Source organism: Grus americana, chromosome 4, assembly GCF_028858705.1.
Source record: "Grus americana isolate bGruAme1 chromosome 4, bGruAme1.mat, whole genome shotgun sequence".
Lineage (NCBI taxonomy): Eukaryota > Metazoa > Chordata > Aves > Gruiformes > Gruidae > Grus > Grus americana.
The window spans coordinates 79476984-79498391 of NC_072855.1; the positions used below are offsets into that span (position 1 = coordinate 79476984).

The 21408-nt window shown below is 45.4% G+C and overlaps 1 protein-coding gene across 11 annotated transcripts in view; it reads right to left on the reverse strand.

The window, feature by feature from the left end:
- Window positions 1–5814: 5814 nt before the first annotated feature.
- Window positions 5815–21408, reverse strand: part of ANK2 (ankyrin 2) — a 345813-nt gene continuing 330219 nt past the window's right edge. For 10 of the 11 annotated variants that reach the window (XM_054823150.1, XM_054823152.1, XM_054823147.1 and 7 more), the window contains 10 exons: window positions 20182–20313; window positions 19525–19671; window positions 17904–18186; window positions 15296–15581; window positions 13576–13668; window positions 13024–13107; window positions 11224–11388; window positions 9702–9884; window positions 8818–8909; window positions 5815–8174 (listed from right to left, as the gene is read on the reverse strand). In XM_054823150.1, coding sequence (XP_054679125.1) covers window positions 7991–8174; window positions 8818–8909; window positions 9702–9884; window positions 11224–11388; window positions 13024–13107; window positions 13576–13668; window positions 15296–15581; window positions 17904–18186; window positions 19525–19671; window positions 20182–20313 — 1649 coding nt within the window. In that variant the 3' untranslated portion in view covers window positions 5815–7990. The remainder of the gene's footprint in view (window positions 8175–8817; window positions 8910–9701; window positions 9885–11223; window positions 11389–13023; window positions 13108–13575; window positions 13669–15295; window positions 15582–17903; window positions 18187–19524; window positions 19672–20181; window positions 20314–21408) is intronic. The other variant, XM_054823151.1, reaches the window with a different exon arrangement.

Sequence of the window (21408 nt, forward strand, 5' to 3'; positions counted from 1 at the left end):
CCCGTGGCATCTGGGGATGGCCCCCCGCTTTCATCCCACCTCGGCCTCGCCTCCTCCGGCTGTAGGTCAGCTGCCGCCGCTGCCTGGTGCGGAGTCCCCTCCGGCGGCTGCTCCGGCGGTGGCTGCTGCGGCCACGCTGGTACCTGGCCATGCCTGCTGCTGCTGCTGGTCCTTGGCTTTGTGGGGGCCCCACTGCGGTTCCCCCAGATATAGAAGGCGGATGGTTGTGATGTGTGATGACATCACAGTGTTGGGTAGTGATGCAAGGGGGTGGGCAGCTATCCATCCATCCATCCACCCACCCACCCATCCACCCACCCATCGCTACAGGAGAAGAACAAGGGGCTTTGCCCCAATAACCCACCCCAGCGCAGTTCTCCCACCGACAGTGGGGTGGGGGACAAACCTCCCCCCTGTTTCTCCCCAAGGCACCGAATCTGGGCCAGGGCGCTGGGGCTCGGCCGTCCCAAACCCTGCAGCCCACTCCCGGCTCCCCGGCTCTGCCCGTCCCCCTCTGCGTGCCCGCAGCAGCTCCCACCCCGCCGTCCCGCACCCTTCCTCCCGCACCGCCCCGGCTGTCGGGGGACCCTCTCCTGGGGGGGCAGGCAGCCACGTGCCGGGGCCCAGGGCTGGCGAGGGAGGGACGTGGGCTGGCGGATGAGCACCAGCACCCTCGTGCAATGGGATTCCAACTCCGGAGCATTAACAATAGCGGGCACGGCACATGCCCTGTGACGGGGCAGACGGGGCTGGAGGCGGGCAGGGAGCTCACAAACACCGCCGGGATTGGGGAACTCCGCTCCCCAGGTTTTCAGCTGCAAACAGCTCCCGCTGCTCCTGCCCCGTCGTGTTCTCAGCTGCCCTTGCAAACTTCCAGCCAAAAAGACAAGCGCCCAGGCATTGGGCCGCTCCCAGCAGACCAAGACGGGGCTCATCATGGGGGCGATGACGCCAAAATGAATTTGCAAAGCTAGACTTGAATATCCCACCTTGAATCCTCGTTATTTTTTCCCAAGTGAACTCCCACAGACTGTATCGCCTTGAAGGACTGAAAGCGTATCTACTGGGTTAGTTGAACGGCCGTTGAACACCGACGCCGCTTTCAGGCGGGCTGCTTACGTCATTGTGGTGGGGTGACCCAGGCTGGGGGCCAGGTGCCCCCCAGAGCTGCTCTGTCGGTGCCCATCCTGCGCTAGACGGGGGAGGAAAGGTGTAACGAAACGTGGTAGGTCGAGAGAAGGGCAGGGAGAGATCACTCACTGATTATTGTCACAGGCAAAACAGACTGAACTTAGAAATTCATCTAATTTATTACCAATCAAATCAGAGTCGAGTAATGAGAAATAAACCCAAATCTCAGACCCCGTCCCCCCACCCCTCCCTTCCCCCCAGACCCAACTTCACTCCCCATTTCTCTCCCTCCTCCCCCCCCCAGCGGCACAGGGGGACGGGGAATGGGGGTTGGGGTCAGTTCAGCACACGTTGTTTCTGCCGCTTCTTCCTCCTCAGGGGGAGGACTCCTCACACTCCTCCCTGCTCCAGCCTGGGGCCCTCTCACAGGAGACAGTCCTCCACCAACTTCTCCAACGTGAGGCCTTCCCACGGGCTGCAGTTCTTCACCAGCTGCTCCAGCGTGGGTCCCCCACGGGGTCACAAGTCCTGCCAGCAAACCTGCCCTGGCGTGGGCTCCTCTCTCCACGGGGCCACCGGTCCTGCCAGGAGCTTGCTCCAGCGTGGGCTTCCCACAGGCCACAGCCTCCTTCAGGTGCCTCCACCTGCTCCGGCGTGGGGTCCTCCATGGGCTGCAGGGGGAATCTCTACACCCCCTCATCCTTCCTCCATGGGCTGCAGGGGGACAGCCTGCTCCATCATCATCCTCCCTCCCTGGGCTGCAGGGGGACAGCCTGCTCCATCATCATCCTCCCTCCCTGGGCTGCAGGGGGACAGCCTGCTTCACCATGTTCTTCACCACGGGCTGCAGGGGGATCTCTGCTCCGGCGCCTGGAGCACCTCCTGCCCCTCCTTCTGCACTGACCTGGGTGTCTGCAGAGTTTCTCACATCTTCTCACTCCTCTCTCTGGCTGCAAAAAGCTCTCTCTGGTTTTTCCTTCTTCAATATGTTATCACAGAGGCGCTGATTGCCTTGGCCTTGGCCAGCGGTGGGTCCCTCTTGGAGCCGGCTGGCATTGGCTCTGTCAGACACAGGGGGAGCTCCTGGCACCTTCTCACAGAAGCCACCCCTGAACCCCCCCGGCTACCAAAACCTTGCCATGCAAACCCAACACAGTCATTTTACACGCTGAGGAGTGATCACACTCAGCAAGGACGATGCTGGTTCCTCTTTAAACCATTTATCCAAAAAAAAGACAAACTGAGGTGCTTTACTCAGTGTCTTCACAGCATCAGGAATGCTCTCAGGCCAGGTTCTCTTAAGCGTGTTTTGAGTGCTTTAGAAAAGTAAATATTATTGGGTAGTTTACAGCAAGATCTATCAGTATTTTTGTGGAAGGCAAGGTGCGAGCGAGGCACTGCGCACCTACTGCCGAGGGATTGCATTTTGCTGTGTAATAGGAAAGGGAGAGTTCTTCCAGCAGCACAGCCTGGTCCAATTCCATGCTGATTTGCTCACTACTTATTTGCTCCTGCAGGTGCCATCCCTCTCCCCCATGAAGAAGAGGGAGAGCTGCAGCGGTGGGTGAGATCTGTTTCCCATGGTGCTGTCATCTTTGCTGTGCACCCCGGGGCACCACTCCGTCTCTAATCCCGGTGTCCCGGAAAACCCGCAGCTAGGATCTCGTCTCAAGGGGCAGAGGGGGCGTGAGGAGGCAGGAAACCAGTCTTCACCCTCGTGCTGTATCCAGGCTCCTGAACGGACCCGTGTTCACGGCTCTGCGTCCTTCCTGGTCCCCCCACACCAAGACCAGCCCTGGCAGCGGCGTCAGACTCACCTTCCGGAGGAACCTTCCGGTGCTCGCCGTTGGAGGAAGGTCGCAGGAGGAGACGGAGAGACAGATGTAGCTCTACATGTTTCTATTTTTTCCCCCAGCACGTAAAAAGCAAAGGCTGAGGCTCCTTCCTGTAAAGAAGCTTTTGGCCTCTCCTGGGTGCGTTTTATTTGAGGTGAGCGCAAGTTTCCCGTTCGCATTGGAGCGCAGGGGTCTGGGCCAGCTGCCTGTGTGTCCCTCGTGGGGAGGGTACTTCCACTGGCTTTGCTTCCAGCCCCTCCCCGCTAACGACTCGTTCCCCATGCTAAGCGGGTTTGTGGCACCCAGGGACCCCTCTGTCCGCCCGCGCGGCCAGCTTTGACGTTGGCTCGGTGCGAGGCCAGCCAAAGTCTGCTGAAAGCGTGGTCATCTCCAGGCGCTGTAAGCGTCCCGGGCGTTGGGCTGGCTCTGGAGGAAACGGGGATGCTAAAACTCTCCTGGTCCCGTGAGAGGACTGCTGGGCCTGACAGAACCAGGGATGCTAAAACAATTAACATTATTAATCGGTAACGACTTCTGTGTAGGGAGAAGAGGGTACTGTAATATCCCGGCCAGGAGATGTTTAAACCAGCACCCCAGGTGAGCCCCTGCACGGCTCCGACGGGCTGCTCTGAGCTGGTGGAACCTGGAGCGGGTCCGGAAGGAAAAGCGTCCGTCCTCAGCCTCCAAAAATCACCCTGGGTAAAGCCCCGTGGTAAAACGCTCAGAGGAGAGATGCGCTGAGAGCTGGCACCTGTGTGAATGCGGAATTCTGTGGCGCTTGCATAGCAGACGGGTTATTTTAAAAGTCGACCCCAAGCACGTCTGTTCTTAAGCCTACAGCACCGTATTGCGCCTCTGAAAACGTGTTTCCAGTTCCCTCCAGGGATAAAATTCTAATGTTTCCATTTTGGCTTTTCTAAAAACTGGGAGGGGACAAAGAACTTCTCCTTGCGCTCGCTGCCTTGTCTGGAGCCGGGACCAAACGGTCCCTTGGCCGTCCAGCCAGTTGCACCCTCAGATCGATGGAGCTTTACCGGCCAGGTGACATCTCAGTGGTGTGAAAGGAGCAACTGGAGATGAAAACACACCGGGAGCCCGTTCTGTGCTGAGAAGGAGGGGCATGCTGCTATGGACCCTCATTCGGTGGCGTGAAGCATCGCTCCGGACCCGATGGCAGATATCGCACAGCCCGGAGCGCGCTCTGTTGCCCCAACCCGCTTTCTGTCAAATTCCTGGTCCTCTCTCGGGACCAGGACAGATCCAGCATCCCCCGAACACAAGCAAGCGTTCGCTATAAGGTTCCGGTCATCAAAAGAACCCCACCTTAAGTCTGAGCAAGAAGGACGTTGATTTGATGGAGTAGAAATCAACGTGGAGCACACGCATCTTGTACCTACAAAATACATTGCTTATGTGCGTGCGCGATGAGTTGTTAGCTGTAAATTCAGCCTGTCTGAATTTTGCTGGCTCATTTAATTCTCTGAGTCATTAATAAATGTGATCTAGGTAGCACGATGTGGAAAGCACCCACAGGTCCTGCCGGGAGGCTCCGCTTTGTTACTTCAGGTTTACGGAGTATGTCAACTAAAGAAAAATCTGAGCGGGCAGATGCCTCCGGCGATACGTGGGTGGGTTTCCCCCCCCTTTTGCTGAAGGGGAACCACCTGATCCATGCAAGGAGCCGCCTGCCATGTGCCTCCGCCTGTTCCGCACGCGGCTCCAATTAGTACCAGGGTCGTTAGAGATGTTAAAATGTGCTAAATAGATCCCAACTATCATCTTTTGGGGTTTGTGGGGGAATAGAGGCGGAAGGTAACAGAGGCTCCGCTAATAACGCCCGTGGTTTTGAGCTGGCTTACAGACTCAAAAACGCTGGGTAGGAGGAACGTTTTTGGCAAAGCTTCAGTTTCGTAAGCAGGCTGTGGGTGCCGCAGCCCGTCTGTCCGGATAACAGGGTGCCACAGCACAAACACGACGCAGCGCGGTTCACCCGGGTGAAGTGCGGCCGCGGGCAATCGCGTCCCACGCTGACACCCGCACGTGAACGCGGCTCCCGCCTCTCTACGGCCAACGCTTTACGTGGCCTGAACCTTCCGAAGTTCGTTAAGTGAATCGGAGTGAGGGAGTACACAACTGCCGTGTTGGTACGACAGCCGCTGCTGTCGCCCTACGACCGCCCCACGTTCTGCTGCGCGTAGGCTGGAAGAAATAAAGGCACTTTGAGCCGGTCTGTGAGTACAGTTAATAGATCCACGTGGGGAAAACAACAACAAAGCTCGTTTCCATGTTTTGCAAATGCTGGATTCTGCAATTATTTCCCCAGTGGAGGGGTGAGGGTTTTTAGGTGGGGGTGTTTGCTTGTAGTGTGGGGTTTTGAGTCGGTTTTGTTGTTTGATTGCTGGGGTGGTTTTTTTTAATACAGTTCCTGTTCATTGGGAAAAGAAGGGGGAAGAGGATGATGATGGCGTGACAGAATTTCACCCTGCATTTTTCTTCCCTATCTTTTCTCTGGTTGAGAAACTCTGAGTAGTGGGTGCTGAAAAAGTAACTGACTGTACCAGTCTGGGCCCTATTTGAAGGAAAGTTCCGCAATTCCAGGCCCAATAAAATAACTAGAAAACATGACTAGATACCCTTTCAAAAACTCTTAACAATTATTTAGAAAAAAAAAAGTGTATCTGACTGTTCGAACAGACTGACACTTACCAATCAGTGCTGAATAGCAGAATTGACAAATAAAATGAAATTCTGTCTTAGGGAGCTGGGTACAGAGGAATTACAATTAAGGTAGTTCGGGGAAGGTGCTGTTCCTTTTTATGCTGCACGGGCAGTAAAAGAGAGCGAGCCGTTATTTCTACATTTAACACTTGTACATTTTTATTTAGTTAAATCAGCCATTGTACACATTGCAGCTATGTATTGTTAAGTGTTGTATTTTTTTTTTTTAATTTTTAACTAATACATGCCCTCATAGATATATTCAATTAGTGTTATCACCATGGGAACAAGATGCTGATTCGTCAACTTAAAATTCACTTCTTCTCACAGTATTCAAGTTCTCTGATAACACAGCAAAAAATCAAAATAAGAGGTGAATAACCATTATGTTGTTACACAGAACATCATCTGCACCGCAAATAACACAACAGAAATGCATTTCTTTAGAGCCCCATCCTTGAAGATCATCCTGTGTTGTCTCTGACGAGAAGAAAGCCACGATGAAATGTTTCATCACGGGTCGGTTTGGCTGCCAAAACGCTTTTTTTTTTTGTTTGTTTGTTGTTTTGTTTTATTTTGTTTTTTTTTCCCGCCTGCCAAAAAAAAAAGTCTTAGCATGGCACCTTGGGTTGTTTCGCTTCCAGGAAGCCAGAACCCCCAAGGTGTTTTCATGCTTCTGGCGTCGTTACACCTTGATGAGGAAGTGCCCTTGTTCTGAGCACTGAGTGAGTCACTAAAGCAAAAACCAAACAACCCTACAATCGTAGAAGGCCAGATAAGCTTGGAAAAAGTATTACTCCTAGAGGAGAGGATTTGGTTTACTCTGGTTTTGAGTATACTATTAAAAAATCAAACAGCTGCTTAAAAAACATTTTGTGTGTGTGTGTACGTGTGTATTATATATGCTAAACCACCACAGAGCCCCCTCCTTTAAATATTAAGGTATCCACCACCCAAAATGTCAGGTCTCTATTTCCCTTTTTCCGAAAATAAAAGTGCAGGCATGCTATCGTGGTTTTCAGAGGGTTGGTTTAGAAATATATATATATTATATATAGATAGATAACAAAATATGAACAGAAACTGGCTTTCGAGGACTGTGAGCACTTTCTCTTTAAAAAACGCTTGATTGGAAGATAAAAACTGCTCGCTCAGTGCTGAGAGGGCTAACAAGCTGACATGATTATAGGAGGGTTTGGCTTTGACCTTCAAAATGCCACATGCATGTATGGGATAAGAGGCAATCTTGATAAAACACGGTGAATGACTTATTCTCCTTGTATAGTGGGTACGTCTTTCTCCCCTAGTTATCTACAGTGCAGTGGCCAGCAGGAGGTACCACCAAGACGACGGTGTGGTTTGCTAAGCAGTGATGAAAACAGGAAACTACCGTAGTTATAATTGTTTAATACACCCTGCCACATGTCCAGATCTAAAAGATTTTAATACCGTATGCAAATGTGCCATAGATATAGCTGCTAGCGAGTTGGTTACCTAATTGGGTAAATTTATTTTTTTTTTTAATTTTTTTTTTTTTAATTATTTTTCTGGAAATCTTTTAAGTGGCTGTCCGAAGGTCTTAGAAGCATTAATGGCCACGGTCAGCTGTCGCTTCGTGAGAACAGCTGAATTTCCAGGTTTTTAGCCTGACTCTTAGAGCCTTTAACTATAATAGATCCCTAAACTGAAAGTCTTACGGACGCAGCAGATCTGCAGTGCTTCCTCCTCAGTCAGTCTGTGTTTGCAGCGGATTGTGGTAACGTTATTTTATTAATCGCTGTTCAGCAGTGTCAATAGACCTTGGAATCCATGATGCTAATCGTAGTCGTAGGCAGTGTGTTTCCTGCAGTCTTGTAAGTCCAAATACTCTTGCTATATACAGTTTGCACGTTAACTCCCTTTTTCCATGATGCATGTACATAGTCACTTGAAGAGGCCTGTGGATGAAGTTGGCTTGACAAACGTGATTTCGTGAAGCTACTGCCGAAGCAAAGGAACAGCAAGAAGTGGCGATGCCGACGGATTCCCAGTACGGCACAAAGACGACGGATTCGGTGGATAAATCATCCCGAATGAAGGATGCTATCTTTGGTCACAAATTAGCTTACAGGGTAAAAAAAAAAAAATAACAAAAAAAACCCAAAATCAAATACGGGGCGGGGAAGAAATGAATTCACCGCATCTGCACGAGTAGAAATGGCAGTGTCTTCCAGTGATTATGTAGGTAATAACGTCCACACCTAGAGAAGAGGAAGGCTGCATACGGGATGGATGGTTACGTGGTGGTGTTGAGGGGTGGCAGCTTCTCACTTCGCCTCCTCTTTCCAGTCCTCTTTGCAGAAGTGTCTAAGAAGCTGCTGGAGGTCGTGTTGGAGGTCATCCTGTGGTAGTGCTTCTGGTGTGTCTTCCAGCTCTTCGATGTGAACGTGTTTTCCATACCGGTCCTTCATCACAGTCCTCTTCTGCGTGCTGGCTTTACTCAGTGTCGTCCTAAAACAAAAGAAATGAGAAAAGTGTCTTTAAAAAGCCCACAGTTCCTGAAGGTTTTAAAAAAACGCTCCTTTTCAGCTGCAGTCTTAAGGCTTTTTTCCATTTAAAATACCACGAGAAGAACTGTGGCGGGCAGTTGAAGCCAGCTACAGAGGTCAGATCTCCGGTATGCATTCCGAATACAACACGCACCACCGCTTTAACCGGCTTTCATAACGTGAACTAAGAGCAATTCATCTCTGGACGCTGATGAAGCATACAGTTTTAGATGCCCAGCAAAACCATGCTGTAACACACATGCTGTCTTCATTCAGCCCACGACTTTTCTCACTTTTGCCCTTCCTGTTCTCTCCCCCGTTCCATGGTGGGACGGGAGGGTGAGGGAGCTGCGTGGTGCTCGGCTGCTGGCCAGGGCAAACCCACCGCAACCCTCTTTATCGAGTCTTTTCAAGCGAAGGTAGACCCTTCCAGTGGTTACATCCCTTCCTGTAACAAAATGTTAGTAGCAATCTTTAGTACTTGTGCAAATAAAGCTTTAGATGCTGCCAGTGGTTGCAGTTCAGACACTCACTTAAATCCACTCTTTTATTATGAGTTTGTTAATCCTTGTCTAGTAACAGTTCATTGACATGCCAAGCCAAACCTTTTAATAATCGATCCGTCCTTTTTCATGATTTCTTTCTCTACTAAAGCGGGGAGTTGGACTTTCATTTGGTTACCTGTATAGCTCAAAGCCTCAAATTAAAACATAAACCTCAAATTAAAACAAAACCCAAAACCCTAGGACAGAAGATAATTGCTCTTCATACCTCAGTGCTTTATATTAACGAAGTTGAATGCTGAATAAGAGAAGCATCTGCCTGACATTTGCATCCTTTCAAATATTCCTCAAACGTAGAGATCAGTTACAGTTTCTTGAATAGGATGGTTTCATTTCACTAAAACACGTCTTTACACGTGTTATTTCAAGGGACAAGAACAGGGATTAAGAGTGAAGTGCTCTCAGCTCCTCACAGAAAAAAAAGCTCTATTAATGCAATATCACTTTTCTATTACTGAAATGTCTAAACTGATCAGAAAAAGAAAAAAAAAAACAAAACAACCAGGCAAGGTGCTAATTAGCTGGGTAGCCATTTCTGCCTTTCAAGGACAAATACATCAGCTTACCCAGAGAGCAGACTTAACTGTATCAACTTCTAAGATTAGCTCCAAGCGTGGTAACATACGAATGAGCTTTTTCTTTAACTGTAACCACACCCATGAGTTCTAACAGCTTTACTCAAAGCCTCTACGTGGTTTGGGTTTTTTTTAGAATCTTAAAACGTTTCACAGCTAATTCTGTAATGTTAGCTTCCACGCACACTTTATATGCTAATCCTTTCATAACATGGCTGAGTATAACAGCAGAGCTTTACGCTCGGGAGGTGAGTATGAAGCTCCCCCAACAAAACCTTCAACAGAGCAGAATTTGCCCCCAGGTATGTTGTGACACTTGGTTTAATATTTATACGTAAAAGGCATTTTCACCTCTTCAAAGTCCTCTTTGGCTGACGGAAGATCGGTAGCTAAGCTAGCATCCCCCAGGTGTTTCTCCGTTCTCTCTCCTTGCACTACAGTGGTCTTGATGACTTTGCTGACCTTCCGGCCTTCCACTGGTTCAGACTGGAAGTTGGAGGCACTAGGCAAAACAGCAGGTTCAGACAGGGTCACCTGGAAGGTTAGAGAGCAGAAGTATACTGGATATGAATTCCTTAACGGATGCTAACAAAGCTTTTAGTTACTCTATCATTCTTCGTCATTGCCGTAGAGAACAAGAATATGAGTCTCGCTTTCTACGTGTCCACCTCAAAATAGCGAGCGTACATTTTATTACCTGCTTTACAGCTCCGGAACGAGACGTTGCAGGATACTTGCCAGTTCAGACAGCGGGAACGGCCCTGGATAATTTATTTTGCTGAGAAGCTTTCTGCTTCTGGAACCTGAGCTAGCCTGAGGGTAGCAGGGACGTTGCACCACGCCGAGTAACAAGTGGACTTGCTGTATTCACACAGGTAATAGGAACTACTGGTATCAATCCATACCTTAATTTTAAGATATTCTTAAATATCTTAAAAGATATTGAGAGATGAGTCACACTTGTAAAACCAAGGAACTCTTACAGGAGCAAAAGGCCAGAATAGTAGAATACCATGGGAAAGTGACAAACTCGGTTTTACTTGGTAAAATACAAATTTAACGTATATGGGTTCCACACGACAGAGAGTAGTTCTGGTATGGTCAGCTAACTAAAAAATAATAATATTACTTTGTTTTCTTACTCCTAGAGAATTAATTCTCATGATTAACTCTGGCGAGACAGAACGGCAATCGTGTTCTTAGCATTTCCCACGACCATTTGTTACATACCGCTTCCAACGGCTGAAAGCACGCCCTATTCCCCGTCACAGCCTCAGTTTTGCCGATACAAATGTCTGTAGGGCTACGTGGTGAACTAAGGCAGGAGAAGATAAACTGAAAAGCACTTACCTTTTCAGGTTGGTTTTTTTTCTTTTTAATTACCTGGCTCTACCAACAGTTTGCATGAAAGTAATATTTTTTTTTAGCCTCTTCATAGCAAAGAACACACCAGTAAGTTAACCTAACATAACTGTATAGTTTGAGAAGGGCTTAGCTGTAGAAACCTAGAGAACATCAGATCATTTCGTTACAGCATTCACTAATTTTCTTATTAGAGTAAGAGGTATAGTAACAAGTACAGATTTACCATTTATCTATACGCCATCTCAGTACAAAGCTGCTTTCTTTATGAATTTGGTACTTCTCATAAATCACAGAATCTGCATCCTGAGTTATTTTCAGAGAAAACTGCCCTCTCTCCCTGCCCACCTTCCCACCCCCTGCCTTTTCCCTCTCTTTATTCCGAGGCCTTTCCATCTGCAAGAAAACTTCTAAAAGCATCATTCAAAACTGAACGGTGTTGGCATGAGGACGATGCCACTGTTGGCGTACTGCCGCTTTGTACCATCGCAAGCAAAGCAGAAGACCTGACCTCTGACTGCTCGCTGTCGCTCTTCAGCACAACCCGTTTTACGACTTTGGAATAGCCATCTCCTTCTTCGACAGTGACAGGTTTCTGTGGTGTTCCTTGCATTAGGACTTCCTCTTTTTCTGTGCCATCTGGAGAAACGTATCGCCGGATGATCTTTCTAGTGACCTGGAGGAACGAAACAGAGCTTCGTCCCAAAGGAATTAACAATAACATATGCCTCCTTTTTTTCTATATCGTATTTTCTACTCAAAGGGCATTTTTACCTACACAGAAAAACCTACAGTGATGGTTCACTGTTTTAGTCTTTAACACGTATACTCACGCATACCTGTAGGAAAGCTGCAAGTTGGTGCGTTTGCCCTACTTAGGTTACCACGCAGCAAAGCTTCCATAAAATACTTCGCAAATGGGCACAATATAGATATCGGAATGACTCTCTAAAGCAGTAGTTATTATTAGGAAAAGACGTGTAGTGTTTCAAGAGAGAAAACATAGCCTACAACTGCATGACTGCTAAAGAACATTTTCAGACTGGCACTTTCAAAATGGCTTCTGCAAGTAGGAGGTGAGCAGCTTGGCTAACGCTTAGAACCGTTGCGACGCCGATGGTACTAACCACTGCTGAACTACTGAGCTAGAATTAACCCACTTAAGAGACTAATCTGGTGCTTAAGCTTTCTAGGCATTGGCAAGCCAAACGAAGAGGAGCAGAAGAGAATTACAGGGTTCAAGATGGGATAAATTTCTCAGGAGGACGGGTATGCATCCCTCTGTGGATGACCTGGAGCTCTACCTTTTCGTACGCCATCCCGGCCCCTTTTGACGAGGTACCATTAAGCAGTCACCTCCCGCTTCGTCCGAAAGCTTATTTGCTGTGATACTCAATCAGATCGTGTCACGTATATTTAAGAGTCACAGAGGGTGGGGGTAGCGCCCTCCCAGGTGGGACCTACCCAGAAGAATACAGTCATGCTCACGCTTGCACAAGGTGCCCAAGAGTATTTGGCTGGGATTGTTTAAGACGAATTGAAACAGCTTCCAGAGACGTGCTATCCTGCTGAGGGTCTACGATGTTTTCTTGGGCCACAGACAGAAGACGGAGTTTGCCACCAGCAGGATTCAGCCAAGTCCTAGACCAATATTGTCAGATAAAGCACAGAAGTTCTTCCACTTCCATGCTGTACAGAATTCACTTGTATAAGCAGGGTCTGAAAATGCTTATTTTATGAGGCCATCACACAAATAAGTACTTTCTATATTCCTTGTGCCATAAAAATTGAACTGTGTGGACAGATACAGAAATTTAAGAACCTGTTCAGGCACAGCTGAGTGGAGATTTTGAAGTTCTAAAGTCTGGATTTAGATGACTCTTGCAGACCTAGCCCTCCATTAGTTTCATTAATACGAGCAAACGTGATCTTAGATAAAATTGGGGTGGCATGTTGTTTTGGTTTTGTTTTGGTTGTTTGGGTTGTTTGGGTTTTTTTCTTTTGTTTTGTTTTTAAAAAAGACCTAAACTGTATTTCTCAGAAGTGTGGATCTACACAGAATTTTCATTGGCTTTAAGTGGGAAAATTAACAAAGTATGTCACGTGAAGTTATAAAGTGTAATCCAGAATGATGCTGCAAATCAAAATAAATCTTCAAACTTTGGAATCTCTCACGAACAGAAATTCTTCCCACGCTCTACTCTTAAAAATCATGCCCCTTCACAAAAGAAAATTTGGCATGTATGCGGATGTATTTATCCTTCCTTTTATAGGACAGTAAGAAGGTTGCAAGGGGCATAACTGACAATACCTTCTTCACCACTGTGTGGCCGTGTTCGTCTGTATATTGCTCTTCTGTGACTGTTTCTGGTGGCATTTCAGGCATACTATCAGCCTGTATGACAAAGAACAAAGTTTTATGAAGCAAGGCCTTCATGTAGGTAATTTACAACAAGCAACTCTAAAATCGGTTAATTGGTTAAAGAATGAAAAACAAATAGAGAAATGTTAGGGGGAAAAAAAAAAGTGTTCTGCAAATACTTGGAAAGGCATGCAAAGAAAAGTTATGCCACAACGGAGGGGCAAAAATACGTTAGTTGACCGTGTTGTGTGTGCAGCCGAGAGGTCTTTGTTCTCCTCCTACTGAGGCATCTAACGGAATTTAAGAGCTGGGTTAGCGGTGTTACTATAATCCTCCCTTCAAGAAAAGGTGTTGGAATGGGTTATCCAATGCCCAAGCATTATTCAGGAGCATTCCAGCCTCAGGTGCAATACCCGCCAGGCGGCTGGCCCAGCAGCATGCCTCAAGGTGTTACCAGGACCTAGTCACCACAGGCACGTGCAATCGTTCAACACTCGGTACCTGAATAATCACCCGGCGACGAACGACCCTGGTAGTGACCATCTCGTCCTCGTCCGAGCTGGTCTCCAGCCCGCCTAACTCCTCTGCTAACTCCTAGTAGAAGCATGGAAGCAGTGCTCTGTTGTAGGTGTTACTAGCGGTACTTACAGGTTCTGTCTTGTTTTCATCTAACACCATCTTCACTTCCGAAAATTTTTGCTTTTATGGTTTTGGCCTCTTACCTGACTTTCATCTGTGAACCATTGATGCGGGGTGGGAAGCTTTGGCCACTTGACTATACCTGAGCTGTTCATTAGCATATTGAAAAACGAAGGATGACTCTGCGGTACTAATTCTATAGGATGCTCTTAGTGGTCTTAGTGCTCTTAAGGTTGCCAGGGACCAGCCTGAAATTTGTGGCATGATGTCGTTGCAGGTGGACTAGAAGGTATTACTACCAACAACTCTGGAATTCATACATATTGCATATGGTTTCTGTGTTAATTACACAGAAGATTATATGAAAGCCTTTTAATCCTCCATACCGGGAAGTACATGGTGCAGCACAGAGACAGTAGGACTAAATGGTTTTAACTAGAGGACAATAGCCTTGGCACTGGAAAGATCAAGAAAAATTAGTAACAAGTGTTGAAGTTCTTCTCTCTCCTGCATAGGGAAGAATTAAAAATTTAAATGAAGAGGTCAGAAGGCAAAGAGAAGCTGAAAAGAACTGCTTGGGGAATATCAATGGAATAAAACTGTATCTTTGAGGGCAGCCTTTCCTACAGCAGCCATTGTATTGAGTCCTATCGCAGGTAATCTTTCAACATCTGAGTCATCCTACACATTTTAGATTCACCCTTTTCCTGAGATCCCAGAGGCAGAGCTCTGAAACTCGTCATTCTAGAGGCGGTACATTTGGCAACATAAACAGCAAAGAAAGAGCAGCCTGTTTCTAGGTGAATGTCAAAACAGGAAACAATTTCTGCTCAAGTAGAACTGTCCGTCCTCTGCTCTAACTTCACTGATAAAACTAATTTTCTGCCCAATTAGGCCTCCTCCTTTTCTTCCACTTAGGACAGGCAAAGCAAGCTGTTTATTCCTAAACCTTTATCTGCCAAGTAATTTAAACTCCCCACTGAGAGCCATACAGTTGCTTCATTTCACTGCCTCTTGACGTCTTCCCCTCTCCAAGAACTGCAGTAAGGTTCCTTTGCCTCACACAACCAATGACCCACCTCACGTAGTTTTTGTTCTTCTCTTCATCTCCTGTCTCCATTTCTCTTTACTGCCTGCATGCTACATAAACACCACACTCAAGTTCTTTTCTACCAGTACATCCTTAGTACTCCGCAACGTACATCTCGCCGTTCTTCATAAGCTTTTAACGTTATTCCTTTGTCTTTCGTTACATCTGTTTTTCAGCTTTCACTTGTACACGGTTTGTTTCTGCACCTTTTACACTAATTCCTCTCTCACACGCATGGACGTAACTGGCACAGGCCAAAGGACAAATAAGGGTAGCAGAACCAGAATTACAGTCCAGGGTTTAGGATCCGGGGTTTGCTTCAGCTTTGAAAACCTCTATACAAATGACTACAGCTAGTCCTTATAACCACAGAGGAAAGGAGAGAAGACTCAGTTGCAGATGGGGATTAATTAGGCCAATTAAAAATATTCTCATCTTAAGGAATGAGCGAGACATAAAACTTCTTATTTTGTGTCAATTACTTTGATTTACCTTTTCTAAAGGTTCCTCTTCGTAGCCTCTTCCAAACTTTTCCGCCTGCTCATCAGTTGACTCCACTATCACTAGACTAGTTCTCCTTGGAGAGCGGTCATCCTGGTGGAGTTGGGGGTCCTCGGGCTCTTGGACGATGGGAGAGTCACCTCTCTGAGCAGATGACGGGGGCTGTGGGGAAGGTTTTTCTCTCTCTTCTTTTGCCGCGCTGAGCGGCGCAGATTTTTCGCTTGCTGCTTTTCCAGTTACTGGTGCTGCAGACTGCTCTGTTCCTGGAGTGGTGACGCTGTGAATTACAGGTTCAAGGGAAGTTCACTACCATGCGGTGCTTTCCAATTCCCACGTACGCTGATTAAATATTCAGTCACCTAGCAAAGTCTAGAAATAACTGACGCTCCTTGACAAGAACTGCAGAACAACCTGGTTAGGAAGCTCTCTCATCTTCCCGACCCAAGAAAATCTCCAAACGGCTGTCCAAACGTTGCACCCAATTCTGCAAACCTTGGTCTTTGTAAAGGATTTATGTCACCTTTGCTGTCACTTGCACCCTCACAAATCTACATATCACCTATTATTTTTGGGGGGAAAGAGGCTGGATCGCTACAGATGGATGTGAAGCAATACTACGTTAATGACAAGTTACACAGCTGCAGGTGAGGAGACGCCAACTTTTAGGCAGAATTCTGGAGCCTTAGCAAACAGAAATTTAGTAGAGAATCTTATTTTGTTTCTAATGTTATTTTCAGCGTTGAATATTGCTATGATTTAATTGCTGCTGCAAGTTATTTAAATGTATTATTACATATGTTACTATGCAACATATATAAAGGTAATACATATATTAAAGCATATGTACGTGCAATATTTTTCTGTTGCATATGGGTGAATAATAGCGACTTCAGATAGTAAACTCTCACCTAACTGATTTTTATCAAGTAACCTTATAACTCTGTTGCTAACTTGAAAAGGTCACTTCTGATTTGCACTAATTGTGAAAATATTACCCGCTTCACCACCTAGAATCTTCTTTTGAGGTTGACTTTTCTCTTTTCAGGTATTTTGGTAAAAAGAAAAAAAAAAAAAAAGACAACTATATCCAAACTGGTGGAATTACAGCCTGAAAAATAGCGAGCCTGCAAAAATTAAATTTTCTACTTCTAAAACTTCTGTGATCTGTTGGAGCTAGCATCTACATGCCTTCTTTTTCCCCCCTCCAAAAACCTGAGGAAATTGTTAAATTTTAATAACAGTAATCCAGATTCCCTTCTCCATAATGAATCCCATGAGTAGATAACAGTAATAGGAAAACTTGCGTGTATATGGTTTTTTCCTGATACAAGTTGGGTTTTGACAATTTGTTGTGCTCCCCCAGCTACTGCCCTTGAAACAACTGCGTTCTAAAGTACAAAAAGGTTTCATCGTAGTCTAAGTCAAACAGCATTGATCCAGCCTTTTTTTCCCATTCACCGGGCTACACGTATTATTGTGTAATTCCTCTTGGTGCGTGTCCCTTATGCGATATTTAAATCTAGCCCAATTTTCCTCCTAGTCCAAAGTACAGCTGAAATGCAGTGATATCTCGTCATCGCTACTCTCGTTTAGTATTGGCAATATTGTCTCAAATACATTTTCTATTCCTCAAAACCATTCGTTTCCTCAGGCAGATCATTAGGCGGTCCTGGTATTTTTGCCTACGAGTGCAACAGCAGTTCTCTACCTGGGATGCTGTTTTCTGTCTCCCACGCTCTCTCCTGGGTGTAAAGCGTATCTTGAGCAAAAGAATCTCCAAAAGACCGTTTGCTGGACTCAGCTGCACTTTGTTGGGGGCCGCATCTCCACATCAAAGCTAACCGCTCCCAGGAAAACCACCTCTTTGGAAGGGGATCCTTGATATTTTGCTAGCCTGTGGATACCTGAATCAACCCCGCATAGCGTTATCAGCGTGGGCGCACGATTAGGCATGGTGGGAAGAGAGAAACTCAATCTTTCTCAAGTTCCTTTCCAAATGAAACCAACGCCACTGACAGTCCCAAACCAGAATTCAAGGCTTTGCTGTGTAGGTCTTCTAAATCTGTACTTTATCATGTGTTGCGCCTTAAGTACCTTTGCCCTGTCTGTGTAAAACCCTGTTTCTGTTCCTTTGGCCGTCTGAAATTTACTTTTAAAAATCTAGGTGCTAATATGCGGTTATAAGTTTTGTAAGTAACAATTAAGTTGGAAAATTTTTGCTTCAATCGAACGAGCCATCCTGAAGTTGAAGAAAGGCCCCTCTAGTGTTAATTCCACTAAGTTTAACATTACTTGTCACCTAACCTATGAAAAATATACACGGTTTGCAAAAAAGCCCCGCCTCTACGTTATCCCTCTTTTCTCTCGCATGTACTAGACTAGATTATCGCTTTACGTCCACAGCGACAAACTGACTTTCCCTCCCGATCCTTAAGGCTTCCTCCGCACAGATTAAAAAGTGAAACGTGCAGTAGGAACTAAAGAACTGGTGTGCACAATTGGAATAAAAGTCTACTGAGTTCATACGGTTCAAAGAAAACGGTAAAATCCTCATGTTATCCATTCCACATAGGTTTCATTCTGGTCTTTTGACACTTACAAATATTCGTGTTGTGAAGCAGATGTTTCTTCTGGCACATCTTGGGGTTTCCCTGAGAATTCAGCTTCTACTTGTTCCTTATGTGCTTGTCTCAGGAGCTCAGCCATTGATGCTTCTGCCTCACTCCTGGGAGTACTGTCCTGAAAAGGAGAATAACTGACAGACACGTCTTCCTCGGAGACAATAGGAGGGTGTTCAGCTGGGTCACTGTCTTTAGATATTCTGTGTTGTTCTTCTTGCTTCTGTCTTGAACTGTACACTTCTTCTTGCAGTGCAGAAAACCCTTTAAAAAAAAGAGAAAGATGAGAAATGTCATTACAAGTCTTACTAGAATGCAGGAAGTCCTTTTCATTCTCCATGTGCATTTAAAATCCCCGGATGGAACACATTACCTGGAATTTTTAGACATCTTGAGTAGGAGAGGACATAATCTCTCTAAGTAGCTGAAGGAACATCGGACTACCACTAGTATTGCCAAATAATGAATCTTGACACTAACAGGCAAAATACAATTTACCTGGAAATGTACTTAATTAATCTTGAAACCCTCAAAGTATGAAAGAAGATTCACAAAAGGGTTTTTCCAGCAGACTAGGATAGGTTTTAGTGACATTTTTTTCCCCATCCATTATTTATTTGCGTATGGAAAAAATAACCGAAGCACAGACAAAGAAATGAATACAGGACTAGGTGCAAGAACTAGCTAATTCATGTGCTTCAAAAACACAGCCGCCCACCCCCAACCTCTAATCTCAAAGCAAGGTTTCTCATTCGGGGGGGGGGGGGGGAAGGTAAAATAACACATGCATGTCTGTTCCACAGGCTTCAAGTCACAAACTTGGGCTTTTTTTTTTTTTTTTTTCTCCTTACTAGCCACATTCCCTAGGAACCTATTGAACTCTGAAGAATAGCCTGGGGGAAAACATACCTGCTTGTACTGAATTTGAGCAGGACATGGAGGTTAACGCTCTTAAACTAATCAGTTGTGATATTAGAATGCTAATTATAGCAAACAACCTTCTGTTGCTACGTTCTCTTAAAGATGGAGTGTTTCCAGCTGTCTGCAAACTTTACGGAGCTACTAGTTCAATAAAAAGTTAAAGATGTAAAAGCATCACATCCAAAAAAGCTAATTTTATTTCACATAATTTGGAGGCGTGTCTTTAGTTTACATTGATTTAATCTACTGAACTTTTAAACTTGAGAAATCCAACAGCATGATAGCAGAATTACAATATCCCGGACACTTGAATCCAAAGGTTTTTTCCAAAGCGTGGAGTAGTTTTCCTTTTACAAATCTTGGTCAAATCCTAACGCCACCTTCTTAACTTTTATGAAAATATTGGTACAAGCAAAAAAACCCCAACAAACTGGGCATGAGTATTTGCAGTAGTTTCTGACAACACTCCTCTGTTTGCTTTATAAGAATCGGCTAATGCAGAGATCTTTCAGCCGGTGCATTAGTGACCTGTATGACGTCATGCTTGCACTCATCCACATCATCCGGGCTTTCAAAACGAGATTCTCTACGAGTTAACAGATTCCCCCAGTCAAACATTTCAGGACAGAAGCTAGTGCTTGGCTGAGAGAACCTGGGCAGCCTGGATCAGGAGACGTTTACCTTCGCTGTGGTCCAATCCTATTGTTTGTTCAATTTCTGCGTACGTGCGAGCGCCGTGGACCTGCATGGAGTCTATGCCGCTGGTCTCCATTAGGTGAACGATATCCATTCGGTTGATTTTTGTGAGACAGTGGGTAAGATTTGTATCTGTGGCATGAGAACGACACCATGGAGCTGAGTTAAGAATTTCACATGCTCTCTCCCTTCGGTTTTCCATATGAAGGACACATACAGGATACTGAGCAATATAACATCATATATAACATACAGATGCATTTAGAAGCATTGCTAAGTAAAATCTGAAATTCACTGAAGGGCTGCCTATAAAAATTACCACTCATTCTGTTCTTTTCTCTTTAGCAAATCTGTTTAGTTTCCCCAAACATTTTTCAATTCAGGAAAAAGAGGCCTCGGGGTTTTTCCGCTCTTTCTTTGCTGTAAGATGTTCTGCCTTGCGCTCGGATGAACGAGATTAACCCGTTTTCTCCGAGAATGCCATGTTATACAGACAAGCTCCAAAAAAGTTACGTACGACGTATAGTCAGTCTTTCTATAGCCTAAATTTTACCCCAATTTTCTTTTTGTGATTATGACAGAGATCTGTCACCTCAACTAGCAAATTGGAGACAGTTATACGTACTGTAACTGGAAACGAACCTGTTGCGTGTTTCCCATCCCTTTCAAGCCAATATTTGAGGAGTGCGTGGCTCTGGTCTTGAAGCGAATTAGGATTTTCAATTCGGATCTGGTGAATTTGCTCTTCTGTGAAATCCAGTTCTCTTGCTAGCTCTGAAAAAGAAATCCATCTCTGTAAAGAAGTCTTTTTCTTTCCCCTCCGCCTTACATCTATTTTTTGGCCATCAGCAGCCAAGTTGATTACAAACTTTTTCAAAACCAAATTCTCTTTGTTGTGCTGTACCTCGTGTATTACCCTGCCCTCTCTAAAATGCTATAAAACATTAATGTGTATTTGGATGAGCATCTATTTTTTTCTACTTTTGTTTTCAGAACTGTCTGTTCATTTATGTAACATTTTCAGCTAATATTCCTAATCTGTTACATTGCACAGGTTCAAGTCCTACTGATTTCAAGATAATCCATGTTCCACTGCTCCCAGTCTTCTCTATGGATTGAAACAGAGGACAGGAAAGGAAGAGACGAGTAACATAAGCAGACGTATCAGTGATATTTTGTATATACTCTGAAGATGCTTATAAAAACAGCACAGAGCACAATCTTCGCTATCAAGGAGTTAACATTTTTTCTCTGGTATACAACTCTTCTCTAACTCCTAGAGCCTTGATTATTTTCAGGAGCGTGGTACTGCTCTAGGGATAGATACAAAAAAGCGTAGACCCGATTTAATTTTTTTAAAGCAGTTTTTTGTTGGATTCCACAGGTTGACACAGCACTGAGATTTCTACACAGCGCTTTTTCTTTGTAAAGACTTTTGGGCCGATTTTCGGTGATAGACATCTGCATTTCGTTCTGTGTTACTTTCGCTTGTCCCCAGTAACGTTAACAGCCTCAGATCTATTAAATCCACAGTATTCAAGTGGTTGTTACAAACAGGTCTCTTTTTATCCCTTTTTCCTCAGCACAGTTCTGTAGAAACGAAGCCGATTTCATTTATCCCTATAGCGGCCTTCCAGCTCGGGAGTTCCAGAACACAGATGCTGTTTATTAACGTATTCATTTCTTTTCTAGCCAGAGTTGTGGCATTTTGCAAGAAAGAGTAGGATAACATATGCCAGCTCTTTGTCACACGCTCGTCCTAGGAGTCTCTGCATCTGAGTTCTTACTTAATAGGCTACAGGAATCTTAGTAACCAGAAGACAGTAAGCTACGGAAATATTTCTACAAAACATCTTTAGATAACCAGGA